General features: G+C 45.9%; 1 protein-coding gene across 1 annotated transcript in view; it reads left to right on the top strand.

Annotated features, from left to right (window-relative positions):
* NUP153 (nucleoporin 153) overlaps positions 1-16,906 on the top strand; it is a gene marked incomplete at its 3' end in the record, with an annotated part of 225,693 nt that overhangs the window by 189,586 nt on the left and 19,201 nt on the right. Inside the window, exons 20-21 of the mRNA XM_082258966.1 lie at positions 7,196-7,897; positions 15,044-15,313. Coding sequence (XP_082115092.1) covers positions 7,196-7,897; positions 15,044-15,313 — 972 coding nt within the window. The remainder of the gene's footprint in view (positions 1-7,195; positions 7,898-15,043; positions 15,314-16,906) is intronic.

Below are 16,906 nucleotides of genomic sequence, written 5' to 3'. Positions count from 1 at the left end.
TCTGATTGGCCGGAGCCGCGGTGACGTCACTCCCGCGCAGGCGCGCGGGAGCTGACAGTCGCGGCACGGGACTCTGAAGAAACGGCACTAGCGGCCGTTCCTTCAGAGCGCATGCGCCAGTGACGTCACTGGATGCATGTAAGGTAAATATCTCCTAAACGGTACATGTTTAGGAGATATTTACAGTACCTATAGGTAAGCCTTATCATAGGTTTACCTATAGGTACAAGTGTCCGAGGAGGGTTTACTTCCTCTTTAAGGACCAATTTCCTTGCTGGGATCTTTAGTCCTGGTCAAATTCCTCCCTGGTCCTTCCTGGATTTTTTTTTCTTTTGAGATCTACAATCAACTGCCGGATTGGGCGACGGGCTGGAAAAGCTAGATCCAGTGGTCACCCCAGTCTGGCCAGCGAGCTTGCGCAGATCTTAGCTCTGCCGCGACAAAGCCCCACTGGATGGGGGCTGCCCTGTGAGTTAAACTCCTTGCGAGGTCGCATAGGACCGGGTCTTGGCCCGAGTCAGTGTTCCTCCTGGCCCACAGTACCCCCCATTTCAATAGCGAGGGGTTCTGTCTGGAGAGGTGCCCACCTGGTTCCTGGTGTGGTGAGTAGGTGATTGACTGATCTTCCTTTTCAAGGAGAGCGCCTGTTTGGAGCTACCCTCGATGACAACCTTACAGGTCTCACAGGGAGAAAAAGTACTTTCTCTTACGTCCTTCCACAGTCGCCGCCTCTCCTAAGTCATCACTATTGGGTATTGACTTCCGCTTCGCAGGAGTAGCTAGGCATAAGACTTAGTTATTAAACAAAAGCTTTTAGCATAAACACATGGGGGCTGTCCCACTGGTCAATACCCCCCTGCAGTATCCATCCCAACTCAGTTTGTCTCTGCCTAGCGTCAGGCTTCCCTGTGCTGGGGCTTCAGTCTCAGCCTTTCTAATCTTTGATTTTTATTTTGCAAATGTCAGTTTTTTTTTTTTTTCTTTTCACTTTGCTTTACTAGCTGTTTATTTTGTCAGCTTTAGTTTAGTCGGATCTTCGGATGAAGATGGATCGTGCAGAGCTGGGAATCGGACTGGCCGCCCTGGTCCTCCAGGGCAGAGGGTCAGAGGGCTCTGCTGAAACCCTTGTTATACCTGATTTGGCTGCTGTGGTGGCATCTTTGGTGTCCAAAATGGAGGTGCTGATGGCTGAACGAGCTGCTAGGAAAAGGCCTAGACTGTCTTTCTCCTCTGATTCCGATGGTGATGTGGCTGGCGTGCCCTTTTCATGGTCTCGCTCGTCTCTGGACCCACTGGGGTCTGAGAGGGAGGCGGAGGTGGAGGGGGTGGATGATTGTCCCCCGGGGTCCCCTGAAGAACGCGCGACTATGAATGAGTTGATTTCTTCTGTGAAAGAAACACTACATTTGGAGGATGAGCCCAATCCTCCGGGCATTGTGTCCTCATTTGGGACACATAGGACCCGCCAGTCGGCGCAGGTTTTTCCCTGCCCAGCGGAGTTTCATCACACTGTGAACTATGGCGCAATTTAAAACGTCCTTTCACGGTGCCTAGTCGGTTTAAACTGCTGTACCCCTTTGCGCCTTCTACGGATGTGTGCTGGTGTGTGCCTCCTCAGGTGGATCACACGGTGGCCGTGTTGAACAAGGCTACTTTGATTCCCACTGAAGAGACACCGGTGTTCGTGATCCCACGGACAGGAGATTGGAGTCTCTGGCCCGCCATTCCTACATGGTGGCGCGTTCATTGCTCAAACCTATTTTCGCTTCTGTCTTGGTGGCTCAGGCGGTGGCAGACTGGATTAAGGTGCTTAGACGCACGCTAGTGTCTGATTCTGCCCGCCTACTACACTGGCCATGGTGGACCAGATTTACCAGGGGATCATGTATTTGTGCGATGCGGCCTTGAATGAGGCCCCTTTGGCTGTACGCCTGTCTAGTGTTGCGGTTCTTAACCGTCGACTGATCTGGCTGAAGAGTTGGTCGGCTGACCAGACGTCACGGAAAACGGTGGCTGATTTTCCCTATGCAGGGTCTCTCCTTTTTGGTGAGGCTTTAGATACCTTGGTGAAAGGAGTCACTGGGGGCAAGAGCACTCTGCTGCCCCAGAATCCAAAGAACAAGTCTTTTTTCGTGGCAAACTGGGTCCCGCCTTTCGGCCCAATCAGGGGTCCTTTCATGCCTTTAAGCCGCAAAACAAGGGCAAACCCTTCAAAGGCCAAAATAGCCAGAAGAAGCCCTGGGCGGGCAAACAGAAGGCGGAATGGTCCCTACACCCGGAGGTCTTCCAACTGCTGTGTACAAGGTGGGGACCCCCAGACGTGGATCTGTTCGCGTCTCGGCAAAACCACAAGGTGGAAAGGTTCGTGGCAAGAACTCGCGATCTTCGGGCGGACGCCTCGGATGCGCTAGTGGCCCCTTGGCATCAGTATCTGATGTATGCCTTTCCTCTGATTCAATTGTTGTCCAGGTTCCTTCGCAGGCTGGCCTCGGAACCGCACTTGGTGATTCTGGTGGCACCAGACTGGCCACGCCGGTCCTGGTACGCAGACATTGTTCACCTGGCTGTCGAGCCTCCTTGGCGGCTGCCGATGCGAGAAGATCTGCTGTCTCAGGGAACGATCTTCCATCCTGCTTTACAGTCGCTGGCTTTAACGGCCTGGCTGTTGAGAACCAGGTCCTGAGGGACAGGGGTCTCTCCTCCAGAGGTCATTTCTACTTTGATCAGGGCTAGGAAAGCCTCGTCTGGTAAGATCTATTACCATACCTGAAAAGCCTATTTCGCCTGGTGTGAGTCCAGGGGGGTTTCTCCTCGCTCATACTCGGTGTCGAGAGTGTTGGCTTTTCTCCAGACTGGTGTGGACCAGCGCCCTGTGGCGTCTCATTCCTTAATTCGCACCTTCGTGAGAACGTAAGAGAACACTGAATTTTTGTAAAATCTTACCGTAAAATTCCTTTCTCTACTCTGAGTCCTCCGACAGTCGCCCCCCCCCGCACCTCGTTTGGGATTTTTTTCTTATACACTTACTGCTATGCTACCAAACTGAGTTGGGATGGATACTGCAGGGGGGTGTTGACCAGTGGGACAGCCCCCGTGGGTGTGTTTATGCTAAAAGCTTTTGTTTAAGTCTTATGCCTAGCTACTCCTGCGGAGCGGAAGTCAATACCCAATAGTGATGACTTGGGAGAGGCGGCGACTGTCGGGAGGACTCAGAGAAAGGAATTTTACGGTAAGATTTTACAAAAATTCAGTTTTTCTCTAATCCAGGGCAGCACCTGAGAGGCTCCTCCTACCTGAAAAAGGAAACACCATTATAAAAATGCCAGTCAAATCTTCAGCCTCAGTTTGTTTCCTCTGGACCCACAGGAGCTGCAGTAGTTTATTTTCTTCAGTCTCTGTGCTATTTTCAGGAGGCTCCCTGACCAGTCTCCCATTCAGCTCAGCGAGCCTTGTGGAGTGAGGGTCAGAGGCAGCACATTGGGGCAAGCAGGCCCCTGCCTGAGGTTTCACCCTACTGAGAGGTATGCAGCCATCCCCCCAGCTGTCAGGATGCCGGCGATATTCCTCCCCCCCAGACCGTACCGTGTCATGACCCCGAAGAGCTTCCAGGCTGGTCCCACGATCTCTCCGTCAGAGCCCCGGCCTGTCTGCCACCTCCGTGCTCGGATAGCAGACGCCCCCCTCCGCATGCGGCAACCTCGCCTATTGGGCGCCCCCACCGATCCAAGCTGACTGCGTCAGCAGCATGGTTTACGGGGTCTTCGGCTTCCTGGAGCTCCTCGCGGTTTGGAGGAGCAAGATGGTGGCAGGACGGGTAAATCGCATCACTTCCAGTCAACAGCCATCTTGGAGTAGGCGGAAGTAGACGATGGAGCGGTGTGCTTCCGCTGACGTCCCTTCCGGGCGGCGGCACGGTTTTTAAACCAGCAAACTCGCAAAACTATCAGATGTTGGGGCCAGTTTTTTTCACATACATAGAACTGGATCAGGTGACTGACCATAAAATACCAGGATGGGTCCATACAGGTAAAACCACCAACCTGTATGGGGGCAGCTGAGGGCGAGGCTGGAGCTGGGCAGGAAGCAGGTAAAGGTCCCTATGTTGTGGTTCCCTTTCTGAGACTGACCATGTCAGATGCCTCTCCTCCCTGCCCTGCAGATCCTGCTGGTCAGGTCAGGTCCAAGGTAAGCCAGAGCACTCTGGAGTTCCCTCTGTCTTGACCTCACCAACAAACTGCTTTTTTCATTGTTGTTCAACTGCCTGCCTCACTGGGTCCTTTGTCCTTCCTCCAAAGACCCCCCAGATGAAAAATAGGTAAAGACCGGTAGCAAGGCATGAGCCGCTTGTGGTCACGTTGCCTCCAGAATTAAAAAAAACCCCTATGTCAGAAATGCATCAAAATGGTGGCAAAAGAATTGCTGGGGTTCCTCAAAGATATGCTGAATGCCTTCAAAAAAGAGATTAAAAGCACAATGGGTCCCCCTTCGTACAGCCATAGGAAAAACTGGAGGCTCCAGCATGCCATCTACCAGCATGTCGCCCATCCCCTCATGCAGCGTGGATCAGGTGGAGCAGAGATCTGATGCAGATAGCTCATAATCAGAATCTGAAGTTGGCCTTTGCCCGGACTCGGATAATTAGGACCCACCATCAGAGGGTAAACTTTTTCCCTCGAAAGACACGGACAATTTACTTTCAATTTTGCCACTTGTATTGGACAGTGGTCACTACGGATGCCAGCCTGTCCGGCTGGGGAGACATCCTCGGCAAGCATTCTGCTTGGGGAAACTGGACACTGGAAGAGTCCAGACTCCTGATTAATGTCTTGGTACTCCGAGTGATCAGACTGTCTGGATCATTGGACGGGTTGTCCAGTGTGCGTTCAACCAGACAATGCCACGTCCGTAGCTTATGTCAATCACCTAGGGGGCACAAGAAGTGTTCTGGTGGCTCTGGAAGTAGCCAGCATTCTAAGGTTGACATAACGGTTCATTCAAGCTCCCTCCGCCGTACACATTCCCGAGGTGGAAAATTGGCAGGTGGATTACCTCAGTAGTCAGGTGTTCGACCACAGGGAGGCGTTTCATCAGTTGTGTTCTCTGGTGGGGGCACCCCCAAGGTGGATTTGTTGGCGTCTCTGCTCAACAGAAAAGTGCAGAGGTTTGTGGCTCAAACAATCCTCTGACGAAAACTACAGGTGCGGTGGTGGCCCCGTTGGGTCAATATCGTCTTATTTACGCCTTCCCTCTTCTCAAGCTTCTGCCCAGACTTCTACGCAGGATCGAGGCAGAAGGGATTCCGGTTATCTTAGTGGCTCCAGACTGGCCTCACCGGACTTGGTACGCTGATCTTGTGCAGCTGGTCGCTGACGTTCCTTGGTAGCTTTGTGTCAGGGAGGATCTGCTGTCCCAAGGACCGATCTTCCATCCTGCTTTACAGTCGCTGGCTTTGACGTCTTTGCTGTTGAAAGCCAGGTGCTGAAAGATAGGGGTTTATCTGAGTCGGTGATTCCTACACTGTTGAAAGCTAGGAAATCTACCTCTAGGAAGATCTGCCATCGTACCTGGAAGACGTACTTTTCATGGTGTTATTCTCTTGGGGGTTCTTCCTCGCTGCTCCTTGGTGGTTTGCATCTTGACCTTCCTTCAACAGGGGTTTTAACAGAAATTGGCCTAGAGTACCATCAAGGGCCAGGTGTCGGCTTTGGCAGTCTTCTTCTAATGAACTTTGACCACACGCTCCCTGGTGCGTACCTTTTTTATTTCAGGGTGTCTGACATTTGGTTCCTCCAGTGCGAGCCCCGTTGCCGCCTTGGGATCTTAATTTGGTGCTTTCTGCTCTATGAAGCCTCCCTTTGAAAATATTCAGGAGATTCCCCTGCTTACACTGTCCCAGATAGTGGCCTTTTTAGTGGCTATCACCTCTGCGCACAGGGTTTTGGAACTTGCGGCGTTATCCAGTCATCCACCTTACCTGGTGATTCACAGGGGTAAGGTGGTTCTTCGCCCCTGTCCGTCGTTCCTTTCAAAGGTTGTCTGATATTTTTTTTTTTCGTGAAGACATTGTGTTGCCTGTGTCCTGGTCCTAAACATCCGAAGAAAATTGCCTTGCATGCCTTAGATGTGGTCTGGGCAATTAGGGTGTACCTGGCAGCTACAGTGTCTTTCTCACGGGTGGACCTCGAAAAGGGTTGTCTGTTCCATCTGGAAATGGTCGCAGAGGAAGCGGACAAACCGTGGTTCAGGCCTATTCCATCAGGGGTCAGGTTCCTCCATTCCTTGTCAAGTCACACTCTACTAGGGCGCTTAGTTCCTTCTGGGCTTTCTGTCATCAGGCGTCAGTGACGTAGGTTTGGAAGGCGACCACCTGGTCGTCGGTGCACACTTTCACAAAGTTTCATAAAGTGGATGTGTTGGCATCTGCGGATGCTTCTTTTGGCCACAAGGTTTTGCAGGCTGCTGTTTAAGAGGACCTGATCCTCTTTGAGGGTGTGGTGTTTTTTTTTTTTTTGTTTTTTTTTTTTTTTTTTTTTTTTGATGGGCTCCAGTTGTTATGGTTGGTTAATGTTTTTAGCCTTGGGATTTTTTTTTGTTGTTCCCACCCCTCATGACACTGCTTTGGGACGTCCCATTGGTTATGAATATTACGAGATGTGTCAGTCAATGAACGAAAGAAAATTGTATTTTTGACTTGCCTTAAAATCTATTTCTCTAATGTTCGTTGAGGGACACAGCACCCACCCCTCTGTGGAGTTATAATTCTCCTGACACTGCTTGTAACAAAATGGCTTTAACAGAGAGAGGGAGTATACCCCCTGGGACTGCCCATGGGTGTAGCCAGTATTATTTTCTGCCTAGTGTCCTACTCCTGTAGGGGACAAGTATAACCCAATGGTTATGAATATCAGGAGCTGTGTCCGTCAATGAACATCAGAGAAATGGATTTTACGGCAAGTCAAAAATCCCATTTTTCTCTACTCAAAATGCTAGAATTCTTCACTGACCCTTTTATACAAGTGATGCCATAGAGCAACAGAAGTTACCATAAGCTAATAAAACAGTTGATAACCAAAATCTGTTCGGATCCTAAAAAAAGTAATACAAAATTGGTGTATATAATTTGTGCGATTGCGTTTAATTGTTTTTGTTGTTGGTTTCATGATTTTACAGCTTTATTTCTTTTTTTCCTCCAAAGAAACAGGCTCTTCAAAGCCAGTGTTTGGCTTTCAAGGGAGTGGATCCTCGAGTGCCCCTCAATCTAGTAGTATTGGAAGTTCCAGCAGTGTATTTGGCAGTGTTGCTCAGACAAGTTCTAGTAATGTGTTTGGCAGTGCTGTACAGTCCAACACTGCTGCTCCCGCTGGTGGTACTACCCCTGCACCTTCTAGTACTGTGTTAAGCAGTGCAACTCAATTGACTGCACCTACTGGTTCTAGCAATGTATTTGGTGGGGCCCTGTCTTCGAACACTCCTGCAGGTTCTAGCAGTATATTTGGAAGTGCTCCAGCTTCAGGGACTCCAACCAGTTCCAGCAATGTCTTTGGCAGCGTGGTATCTGTGAATACATCAAGTTCTAGCAATGTGTTTGGAAATGCGGCTCCCACAAACACTTCGGCAAGTTCCAACACTTTATTTGGCAATTCGAGCACATCTACCAACCCATCCAGTGTACCTTTTGTTTTTGGGCAGCCGACTACTACAACAGGTGGCTCTGTGTTCGGCAGTGGCAATGAATCCAAGACAACGTTTGCTTTCGCTGGCCAAGAGAGTAAACCAGCAGAAACCTCTGCAAGTACAGCTCAAGCTGCTGGTACACCTTTTGTGTTTGGTGCAAGTGCTTCAACACCAGCTGCTACTGGCTTTAGCTTTGGCGTGACAAATACCTCCAATTCAACAGGTAAAACAGCCTGTTCAGGGTTTTTTTGTTTTGTTCAATATCCCTTTTCATATTAACATTGCTGCATCAGTGTAAATGTATAGGGTACTTGGTATGTAGCTGAAGTTGTGGGGTTCAAGCAAAGAGGTATTCTTAAATTGTTCATTGGTAGTATCATGCATTTGGAAATTTTAAGGCCTTGAAGATTAAGGGTTGGTTTATGCTAATAGAGTGCAGTTGTGTTTGTGCACTAGGAGTTCCAATTAGTTTAAACAGCACCTGAAAGCATTCGGGCGCATTACTTTGCGTTGTGTTCTTGAAAAATGGTCAGGTGGGCTTTTTGCCATGAATAAAAGTGCATTGACAGCCCACTCAAAACAAATGAGCTACCCTGACGTGTTACTGCATCGGAATAGTGTAAGGCTGGTCTATAAACACTCTTTGAGAACTTAAAATTTGCCAGAACCAGTTCCCAGAATTTTATTTGGCATGAAGTTGCTTTTTTTTTTTTTTTTTTTCCCCTTCATCACCTTTTGCTGACATGTGCGTTCTGGTGTGTGTTTGTGTTTTGCTGGTTCTCAGATGGGTTCCATACAGAATGAATGCAACAGATTCTGCTTTAGTTGACTGCACTGGTGTGAACTACGGTCATTAGAAAACACACTGCATGCATTTTTTGATGAACAAAAAAACAAAAAAAAAAAAATGCACTTGACTGTATTTGGTGTGAACCAGCCCTTTAAAGTATATCCAAAGCCACTTTTATTTTTTTTTTTGCTTTGGATAGAGTAGGAAATGCTTAAAACTTGTCTGTTTTTTTTTTTTTTTTTTTTGTCTTTGTAGTCTGTGACACAATGGGAAGATTTGCCTTCACTCCTTGAGCTTTAGACACAACAGGACATTTTCACAGTAACATACGTGCCCATTGACCGATTCATACTTTATTCTTGTTTTGGCAAAAACAAATCAAAATTTGGATTTTTTTTTTTTTCTTACATTTAGTTCCATGTCAGTGTTAAACAGGAATAATGAGTAGTATTCCCCAGTGGCATGCAAACTGCAATACAATTTTGATAGGGTCAACATAGCTTCCCCACTCTAGCCAAAACTTTAAAAGATTTTACCTTTTTAGATGCACTCGTTACCCTTGCTTAATGTAGCAGTTTGTCTTTGGAATGTACAGTATCTCACAAAAGTTAGTACACCCCTCACATTTTTGTAAATATTTTATTATATCTTTTCATGCGACAACACTGAAGAAATGACACTCTGCTACAATATAAAGTAGTGAGTGTACAGCTTGTATAACAGTTTAAATTTGCTGTCCCCCTCAAAATAACTCCACACAGCCATTAATGTCTAAACCGCTTGCAACAAAGGTGAGTACACCCCTAAGTGAAAATGTTCGAGTTGGGCAAAGTGTCAATATTTTGTATGGCCACCATTATTTTCCAGCACTGCCTTCTAACCATCTTGGGCATGGAATACATCAAAGCTTCACAGGTTGCCACTGAAGTCCTCTTCCACTCCTCCATGGCGACATCACGTTGCTGGTGGATGTTAGAGACCTTGCGCTCCTCCACCTTCCTCTTTGAGGATGCCCCACAGATGCTCAATAGGGTTTAGGTCTGGAGACCTGCTTGGCCAGTCCATCACCTTTACCCTCAGCTTCTTTAGCAAGACAGCGGTCGTCTTGGAGGTGTGTTTGGGGTCGTTATGTTGGAATACTGCCCTGCAGCCCAGCCACTAAAGAGGGGATCATGCTCTGCTTCAATATGTCACAGTACATGTTGGCATTCATGGCTCCCTCAATGAACTGTAGCTCCCCAGTACTGGCAGCACTCATGCAGCCCTAGACCTTGACACTCCCACTACCATGCTTCACTGTAGGCAAGACACACTTGCCTGTGTACTCCTCACCTTGTTGCCGTCATACACGCTTGACACAATCTGAACCAAATAAGTTTATCTTGGTCTCATCAGACCACAGGACATGGTTCCAGTAATCCATGTCCTTAGTTTGCTTGTCTTCAGCAAACTGTTTGCAGGCTTTCTTGTGCATCATCTTTAGAGGAGGCTTCCTTCTGGGACGACAGCCATTCGGACCAATTTGATGCAGTGTGCGGCGTATGGTCTGAGCACTGACAGGCTTACCCCCCATCCCTTCAACCTCTGCAGCATTGCTGGCAGTATTCATAGGTCTATTTCCCAAAGACAACCTCTGGATATGACGCTGAGCATGTGCACTCAACTTCTTTGGTTGAACATGGTGAGGCCTGTTCTAAGTGGAACCTGTCCTGTTACACCGCTTTATGGTCTTGGCCACCGTGCTGCAGCTCAGTTTCAGGGTCTTGGCAATCTTCCTATAGCCTAGGCCAGTGATGGCGAACCTTGGCACCCCAGATGTTTTGGAACTACTTTTCCCATGATGCTCGTGCACTCTGCAGTGTAGTGGAGCATAATGGGAAATGTAGTTCCAAAACATATGGGATGCCAAGGTTCCCCATCTTTATGTAGAGCAACAATTCTTTTTTTCAGATCCTCAGTTATTTGCCATGAGGTGCCATGTTGAACTTCCAGTGACCAGTATGAGAGAGTGAGAGCGATGACACCAAATTTAACACACCTGCTCCCTTGTAACCCTAACAAGTCACATGACATCGGGGAGGGAAATAGCTAATTGGGCCCAATTTCGACATTTTCATTTAGGGGTGTACTCACTTTTGTTGCCAGCAGTTTAGACATTAATGGCTGTGTTGAGTTATTTTGAGAGGGGACAGCAAATTTTCCCTAGTATACAAGCTGTCCACTCACTACTTTACATTGTAGCAAAGTGTCATTTCTTCAGTGTTGTCACATGAAAAGATATAATAAAATATTTACAACAATATGGGGGGTGTACTCACTTTTGTGAGATACTGTATGTATTGAGTAAATTCCGAAGCTGACATTGCTGACCTCCTTCTTTGTAAATGCTAGTTGCCTGGCTGTCATTGAGACGCATATCTGGAATAAGTTCGCAGACCAAGAGTTTTGACTTCCCCTGTTCCAGATGTGTGGGCTAAAACACATTAAAGTTAGATAGCCAGTCAACTGGTATTCTAAGGGGGTAAACAGTGGCATTTTCCATATGTGCCTCGCCACAGATTTAAAGTTAAACGTTTAGGTTATTATTCGATAATCTTTCCGCTGTTAAGGTTCATGATATTTATGTTGGTAACATCACGTTTTCTCTTGGAAAAACAAGTAGTATTGTGGTGATTGACAATATTCAGTGCTAACACCCTATGTCCGAAAATCTTGTATTCTAGGCCCAGCTAAAAAAAAGTTAGTATTTGTGACCATTTTAATATACACAGGTATTAAGGTACTGCACCCAAAAACAAACTTGTGTTTGCTGCTTACCTGTCCGTAGCCTGGAAACTGAAAGCTAATACAGAATACCCAAGAACATTTCAGCAAGTTCCGAAAACACCTGTTGGTCTTCCCAAAAAAGAAGTGTCCTTGTCACCTCTGTGAACACTATCTATCGTGTGTAAATTGTTAATCCTCCATGTAATGGAGATAAACTAAAGAGATTTTTGATTTCCAGCATTAGTGATGGCCACTTCGTAGATAATGTGGAGGAATTGGTGTACCCACCAAGGAGCAGAAATGCATTTTGCCCATTGAGTGAAACAGGAATTCAGGAACAGGTTATATTGACAGCTTCAGGAGGTTGGGACACTAGCAAACAGTTGTAGGCCAGCACCTGTATTACTTTTTCTCTGGAAGGGAAAGCCGCTCAGGTGTAGTAGTTAAGCCTGGTGCAGGTCAGATCCGTCGTCCGAAATGATAGAAATCCAAAAGTCTGACCGCACACAAAGCAATTTGTTGAAATCAATAAATTCCTTTATTCCTTGTAGGTGAATTCATACAGTGTAAAGACAGACATGTCAGGTTGACCCGTTTCACGATCTGTATCGTGAAACGCGTCAACCTGACATGTCTGTCTTTACACTGTGTGTATGAATTCACCTACGAGGAATAAAGGAATTTATTGATTTAAACTAATTGCTTTGTGTGCGGTCACACTTTTGGATTTCGATTACCTTTTCTCTGCCCAGCATGCCTTTGTATTTTTTTGTTGGTGTCGCAGAAGGTTGGACATCTTTCTTCATCTCTGCTGAAAAAAAGTCCTATTTTTTTGCTAGCCGCCTTCTTTGTGGAGATTTTTTTCTCTTTATCATCCAGTATAGATTATGTGCTACCCTGAACTACACTGGTACTTGGAACTGTTCTTTCCAGCAGCTGTCCTAATCCGCTTTTCCTCAACAATAGTTTAAGGCTGTACACGAGCCTTGATGAAGCAAATGTGCAGGACTAACTTGGAATGTGACCTTTAGGCACTGGGCTGTGCATTGCAGTTCTTTCCAGACCTTTGTTTACTGTGTGAGCTGCAGAGCACTTTCCAGGTCCAGACTTGTGACACAACCCTGGGTGTGACCATCTCTGAAAATTCCCTTGGTGAGGAAAAGCAGTTTGGCTGAAGCACCTGGAGTCGCCTCATCGTTTACACTCAGACACCATTTCAAACTTCCTGCCACCACCAGTTCTTACCACTGTAAGGGTTAAGGCTGAGGGATCAAGCACTTGCATCATCTGCTTTCCTGGTCCTATGACTTCTCCTGTCCTGTTTGAAGCATCTAGTTAATCCTTTGTTGCAGTCCTTGGTTGATAGCCGATTTCTCTTCCGCATGGGAATTGTATCTCATTTGGTTCAGATTTAGGAATTTGTCCAACCAATTGTTTTCTGCTCGGGCAGCTCAATCTCAAATCTGTCAGTGGCGGTTACCCCCTCCAAGTGGTCGTCTCTTCGCCCCACAATCAAGATTCTTACTCTTCTGCCGCTTAAACTAGCTACTGCTGCAACTCTTCTGGACTGGATATTGCGGAGCTAGCTGAATGTGATCTTTGAGACTTCTCATACTAGTTAAAGTTAGTGCACTTTCCGAGTCCATAGCTATGACACTGCCTCAGGGCTTGCTCTGTCTCTGAAAACTCGCTTTGAGTAAGCAGTCTGGGCTGAGCACTGAGAGCCACTTTGAACCCTTGCACTTTCAGATATTTTTCTCTTAATCTTGGTTTTACTTCAGAAGGGGCTAGTGAGGGATCACACTGCTGTCATCTGCTTTGTGGAGCTTTTGACTGTGTTCCACACTTTTTCTTTTTATTGCTGCTACACCTGCTTGCAAGAGCCATGTGGACCAACGACCTTTGGTCTGTTTTACTGCCCACCTACAGTGACTTGATTACATATGGTTTTCCGATCCTGCACCTGCTTCAAAGTGGCTGGGTTCATGAGTATTTCAGATTTTCATGTACCTTAAGCTGCATTACTTTCCACTTTGTTGCACAGATATGTGCAACATATCTGATTCTGGGCACGGAGCCAGTCACACTGTATTTGGTGCCTACAGCTCAGACCCCATTAATAGCTAACGTGTTGCCTGCTGCATGCCTACAGAGATGACTGAGGCTGGCAGGCTTGACTTGGCATATGTCTGAGTCTATCATCTTTCTTGGCTCGGGCACTAGCACCACCTCTGCTCCCTTCAGAAGGGACTTTACTGAAGTTATACTGGATTTTATGGGCCAAATAACACTGATATGCTGAATGATCACATGTGCCTTGCCCTGCAGAATTGTAATGTGATTTTCCCATTGTCTTACTGGCCTCTGAGCCATCAGCTGCTGATACTTTGATGGATGACCCTGCCTTTGAGGGATATAGCATCAATTTTCTGCCATCACTCCAAAACTCAAAAGCCAGTTTGGCGCTTATTAATGCAGTATGCACCACTTTGAAGCTTGATGATCTACCTGATGCTTCTACCATCCTAAATGAAGCAGAAGTCTCATCGTAGCAGAAGTGTTAGGGTGGATTCTGTCTAGAGTAGAATGTCACGTTCCAGCTGCTATGAAATCTGCTTCTCAAGGTCTGTCTATGGACATAGAAAGCATACTTTTCCTTGGTGCAAGTCTCAGGACTGCTACCCCAGGGGTTTCTCGGTGGGATTGTTTTTTTACTTCCTGCAGCTGTCTTAACCAGCGCCTAGCTTAGTGCTATTAAGGGTCTGGTTTCTTTTCTTTCAATACAGTTTCAGAGACCTTTTGGCCTCTCACTTTTTAAGACTGTTGTACAGGAGGTCCTCCATGTAGCTTCTTCCTTTTCCCCTCATCTGTTCCTTTTTGACTCCATCGGGACTGAAATTTGGTTCTTTGTGCTTCAGATCTTGCTTTCTGCTCTCACCAATGGTTGAGTGTCTGAACAAGTAATCTTAACCTGAAAGAAACCTTTTTTTTGGTCTGTATAGGGATTCGGTGGTGGTAAGAGAGGACTTCTTGCTCAAGGTAATTTTTGCTTTTCACCTCAATCAGGACATTGCTCTTCTGCCTCTGTCAATTGCCGGTCCACCAAATAAAAATGTACCTCTTGTTAGGCTGTAGTTCAGCCTGTTAGTCTGTCTTAGGGTGCTCATACATGGATTGGGATTTTTCCAGTCCACTGGGGAACAGACAAATTTAGATCCACGTATGGGCAGACAGGTTGTACACAAGCCGATCTATCGTGTTTTTCCCAAACGATCAGTGCCGCTGGCTATAGCTAGCAACGCTTATCATTGTATTCTGGCTTCAGGGAAGGCTGCCCACTGCCAAAATACAATATAACAGGAACAATTCCCCCATCCACATTGTGTGTATGGGGGGAATCAGTCCATTTTACCATTTAACCCATTGGTTGAATTTAGGAAGATGGATTACTTTTCTGTAATTCTGGATGGACTCTGTAAGAGTGCACCTCTACATATTGCACCATATCTAGTTTGCTCTGGCAGACAATTATCTATGATTATGGTTTCAAATATCAGGTTCATCCCCTGCCTTTCAAGAATCTCTAATAGATCTGAGTGCCTCTTGGGCTTTTCAATATCAAACAACTGTTTAACAAATTTGCAATACTGCCATGTTCTTGTGTTCATGGGGGGTACACCTTAGATGTACTTTTAGGTAAATGTTTATGAAAATGTCACCTTGCTGTTTAGTATTGTAATAGTTTTCAAATCTTTAGTCCTTGTATACTGTGAGATTGCCAAATCCTGAATCCATTTCTGTACTTCCTTTCAGGTACAAGCTCAACTCCATTTGTCTTTGGAGCAGGGCAGTCAGCCCCACCTGCATCTGGCCTTGCTGCTACCAGTTCTGTACCAACATTTGGGAAAGCCGTTGCCCAGACTAATGCCCCAGCTTTTGGTGCACCTGCGTCAGGTTCATTGTTTCCCTCTGGTTCTCAGACTGTCCCAAGTTTTGGATCTTTGACCAGCAATGTACAATCCCCAGCTTTTGGACAGCAAAACACTCAGCCTTCTTTTGGATCCTCTACAGCTCCCACTTCTGGTATGTATAAAAGTAAATATAACTGTTGATTTCTTTTCTCTGAGCTCACTTTCAGTATTGCATATATTTACGTAAAATATCCTGTAACCCTTTAATCACTTAATACAGTATATCATTTTTGAATTCCTAGAACGCAAGGTTGAAACCATGATCATTTTAATTTGAAAGAATATTTAACTTTGATCCAATTTCAAGTAAGAAAAAAAGGGGAGCTGCTCTCCATTAAAAGAAAAAAACCTTGAATATGTTTATTGAAGTACTCAAAGCACAATCCACCACCTCTCCTACTGTGCTAACGTGTTTCACTCCATTAAAAGCTTATTTATAGAGGTTGCTGTACTTTCTACAAATAAGTTCTGGATGGAGTGAAACTTGTTAGATCTGTGAGACAGGTCTATCAGCTTGTGCTTGAAGTAGTTCAATAAACATATGCAAGGTTTTTCATAGAGTGCAGCTCCCCTTTCTTCTTACTTGGAAGTGGACTTTATGTAGCTGGCAGCGACCACTGGAAGCCTGCTTCCATTGTCAGAGGAGTTCAGAATTTGGCAAAATTGTTGGCTGATTTACATGCTGTTGTGCAAATGCCTGCTGTGTTATAAATAATGTAACTCTATTCAACATGTAAGGAAGGCTTAGGGCTACATAATCCTCAAGTGCTGTCCTGAAGGTATCATCCCAAAGTAAGAATCGAAAACAGCATAGAGAAGGATTTTAAATAGAATCCTCAGGAGACCTAACGACACTTGAAAACATACATAAAATCATCTAAATCTTTGTCACAGCACTGAAGGTAGAGGTAAAAAGAGAAACCTCAAATGTATACAAGCACATACATATAATAAAGATAAAGCCTAAGGTATTCAGCTGTCAACACGTTTTGCGCAAGCTGCTTCCTCAGGACAGAAGCGCACATCTTCAAATTGTTGAAATACAACTCTAGAAACTATATTAAAAAAATAAAATAAGGGACTGCTACCAAGGTATTGGTCCAGCAAAATATTCCAAAAACAAATAAATCCATATATTTATGCATCTAGCAAAAAAAAAAATTCAGAAAAGAAAAGCTGTCCATACTGCTCAGAAAAAAACACGACATAAGACCAACACTGAATTCCTGGGGGCGGGCACCTCGCCAGTTCTCTTGGCTTCTTCTCTTCTCAGTGTACTACCATAGGAAGCTGCTTCTTGTGGTGGCAAACCTGTGGGCTTGATCCCAAGGTGAGGTGTGTTGCGTCTATTGACGCACATAGCTCGGCTCTTCCCCTGCTATCACAGGATTTGATTGACAGCAACAGGAGCCAATGGCTACTACTGCTGCCTCTGTGACTGAGAAAGGAACCCGCTGGAGACGGGCACACTGCTAGAGATGGGACTCGGGTAAGTATAAATGATGGTGAGGGGGTGAAATGCATTAGTGTAAAAAATGTGCAGGCTTGAGAGCCACTTTAAGTGATTCCTGTAGTATGTGTTATAGTACAAAGAGAGGGTTGGGACTTTGAGAATCATGACAAGGCTGGCAGGAAAAAAATATACATTTATTAGTACATACAGGTACAAACGTGGCAGATGGAAAAGTGGAAACCTCTAGATGGT

This window comes from Pelophylax lessonae (genome assembly GCF_965119305.1).
Source record: "Pelophylax lessonae genome assembly, chromosome: 5".
NCBI lineage: Eukaryota > Metazoa > Chordata > Amphibia > Anura > Ranidae > Pelophylax > Pelophylax lessonae.
Note: the sequence above shows the minus strand (reverse complement) of the source record. Positions and strands in the feature narration are given on the sequence as shown.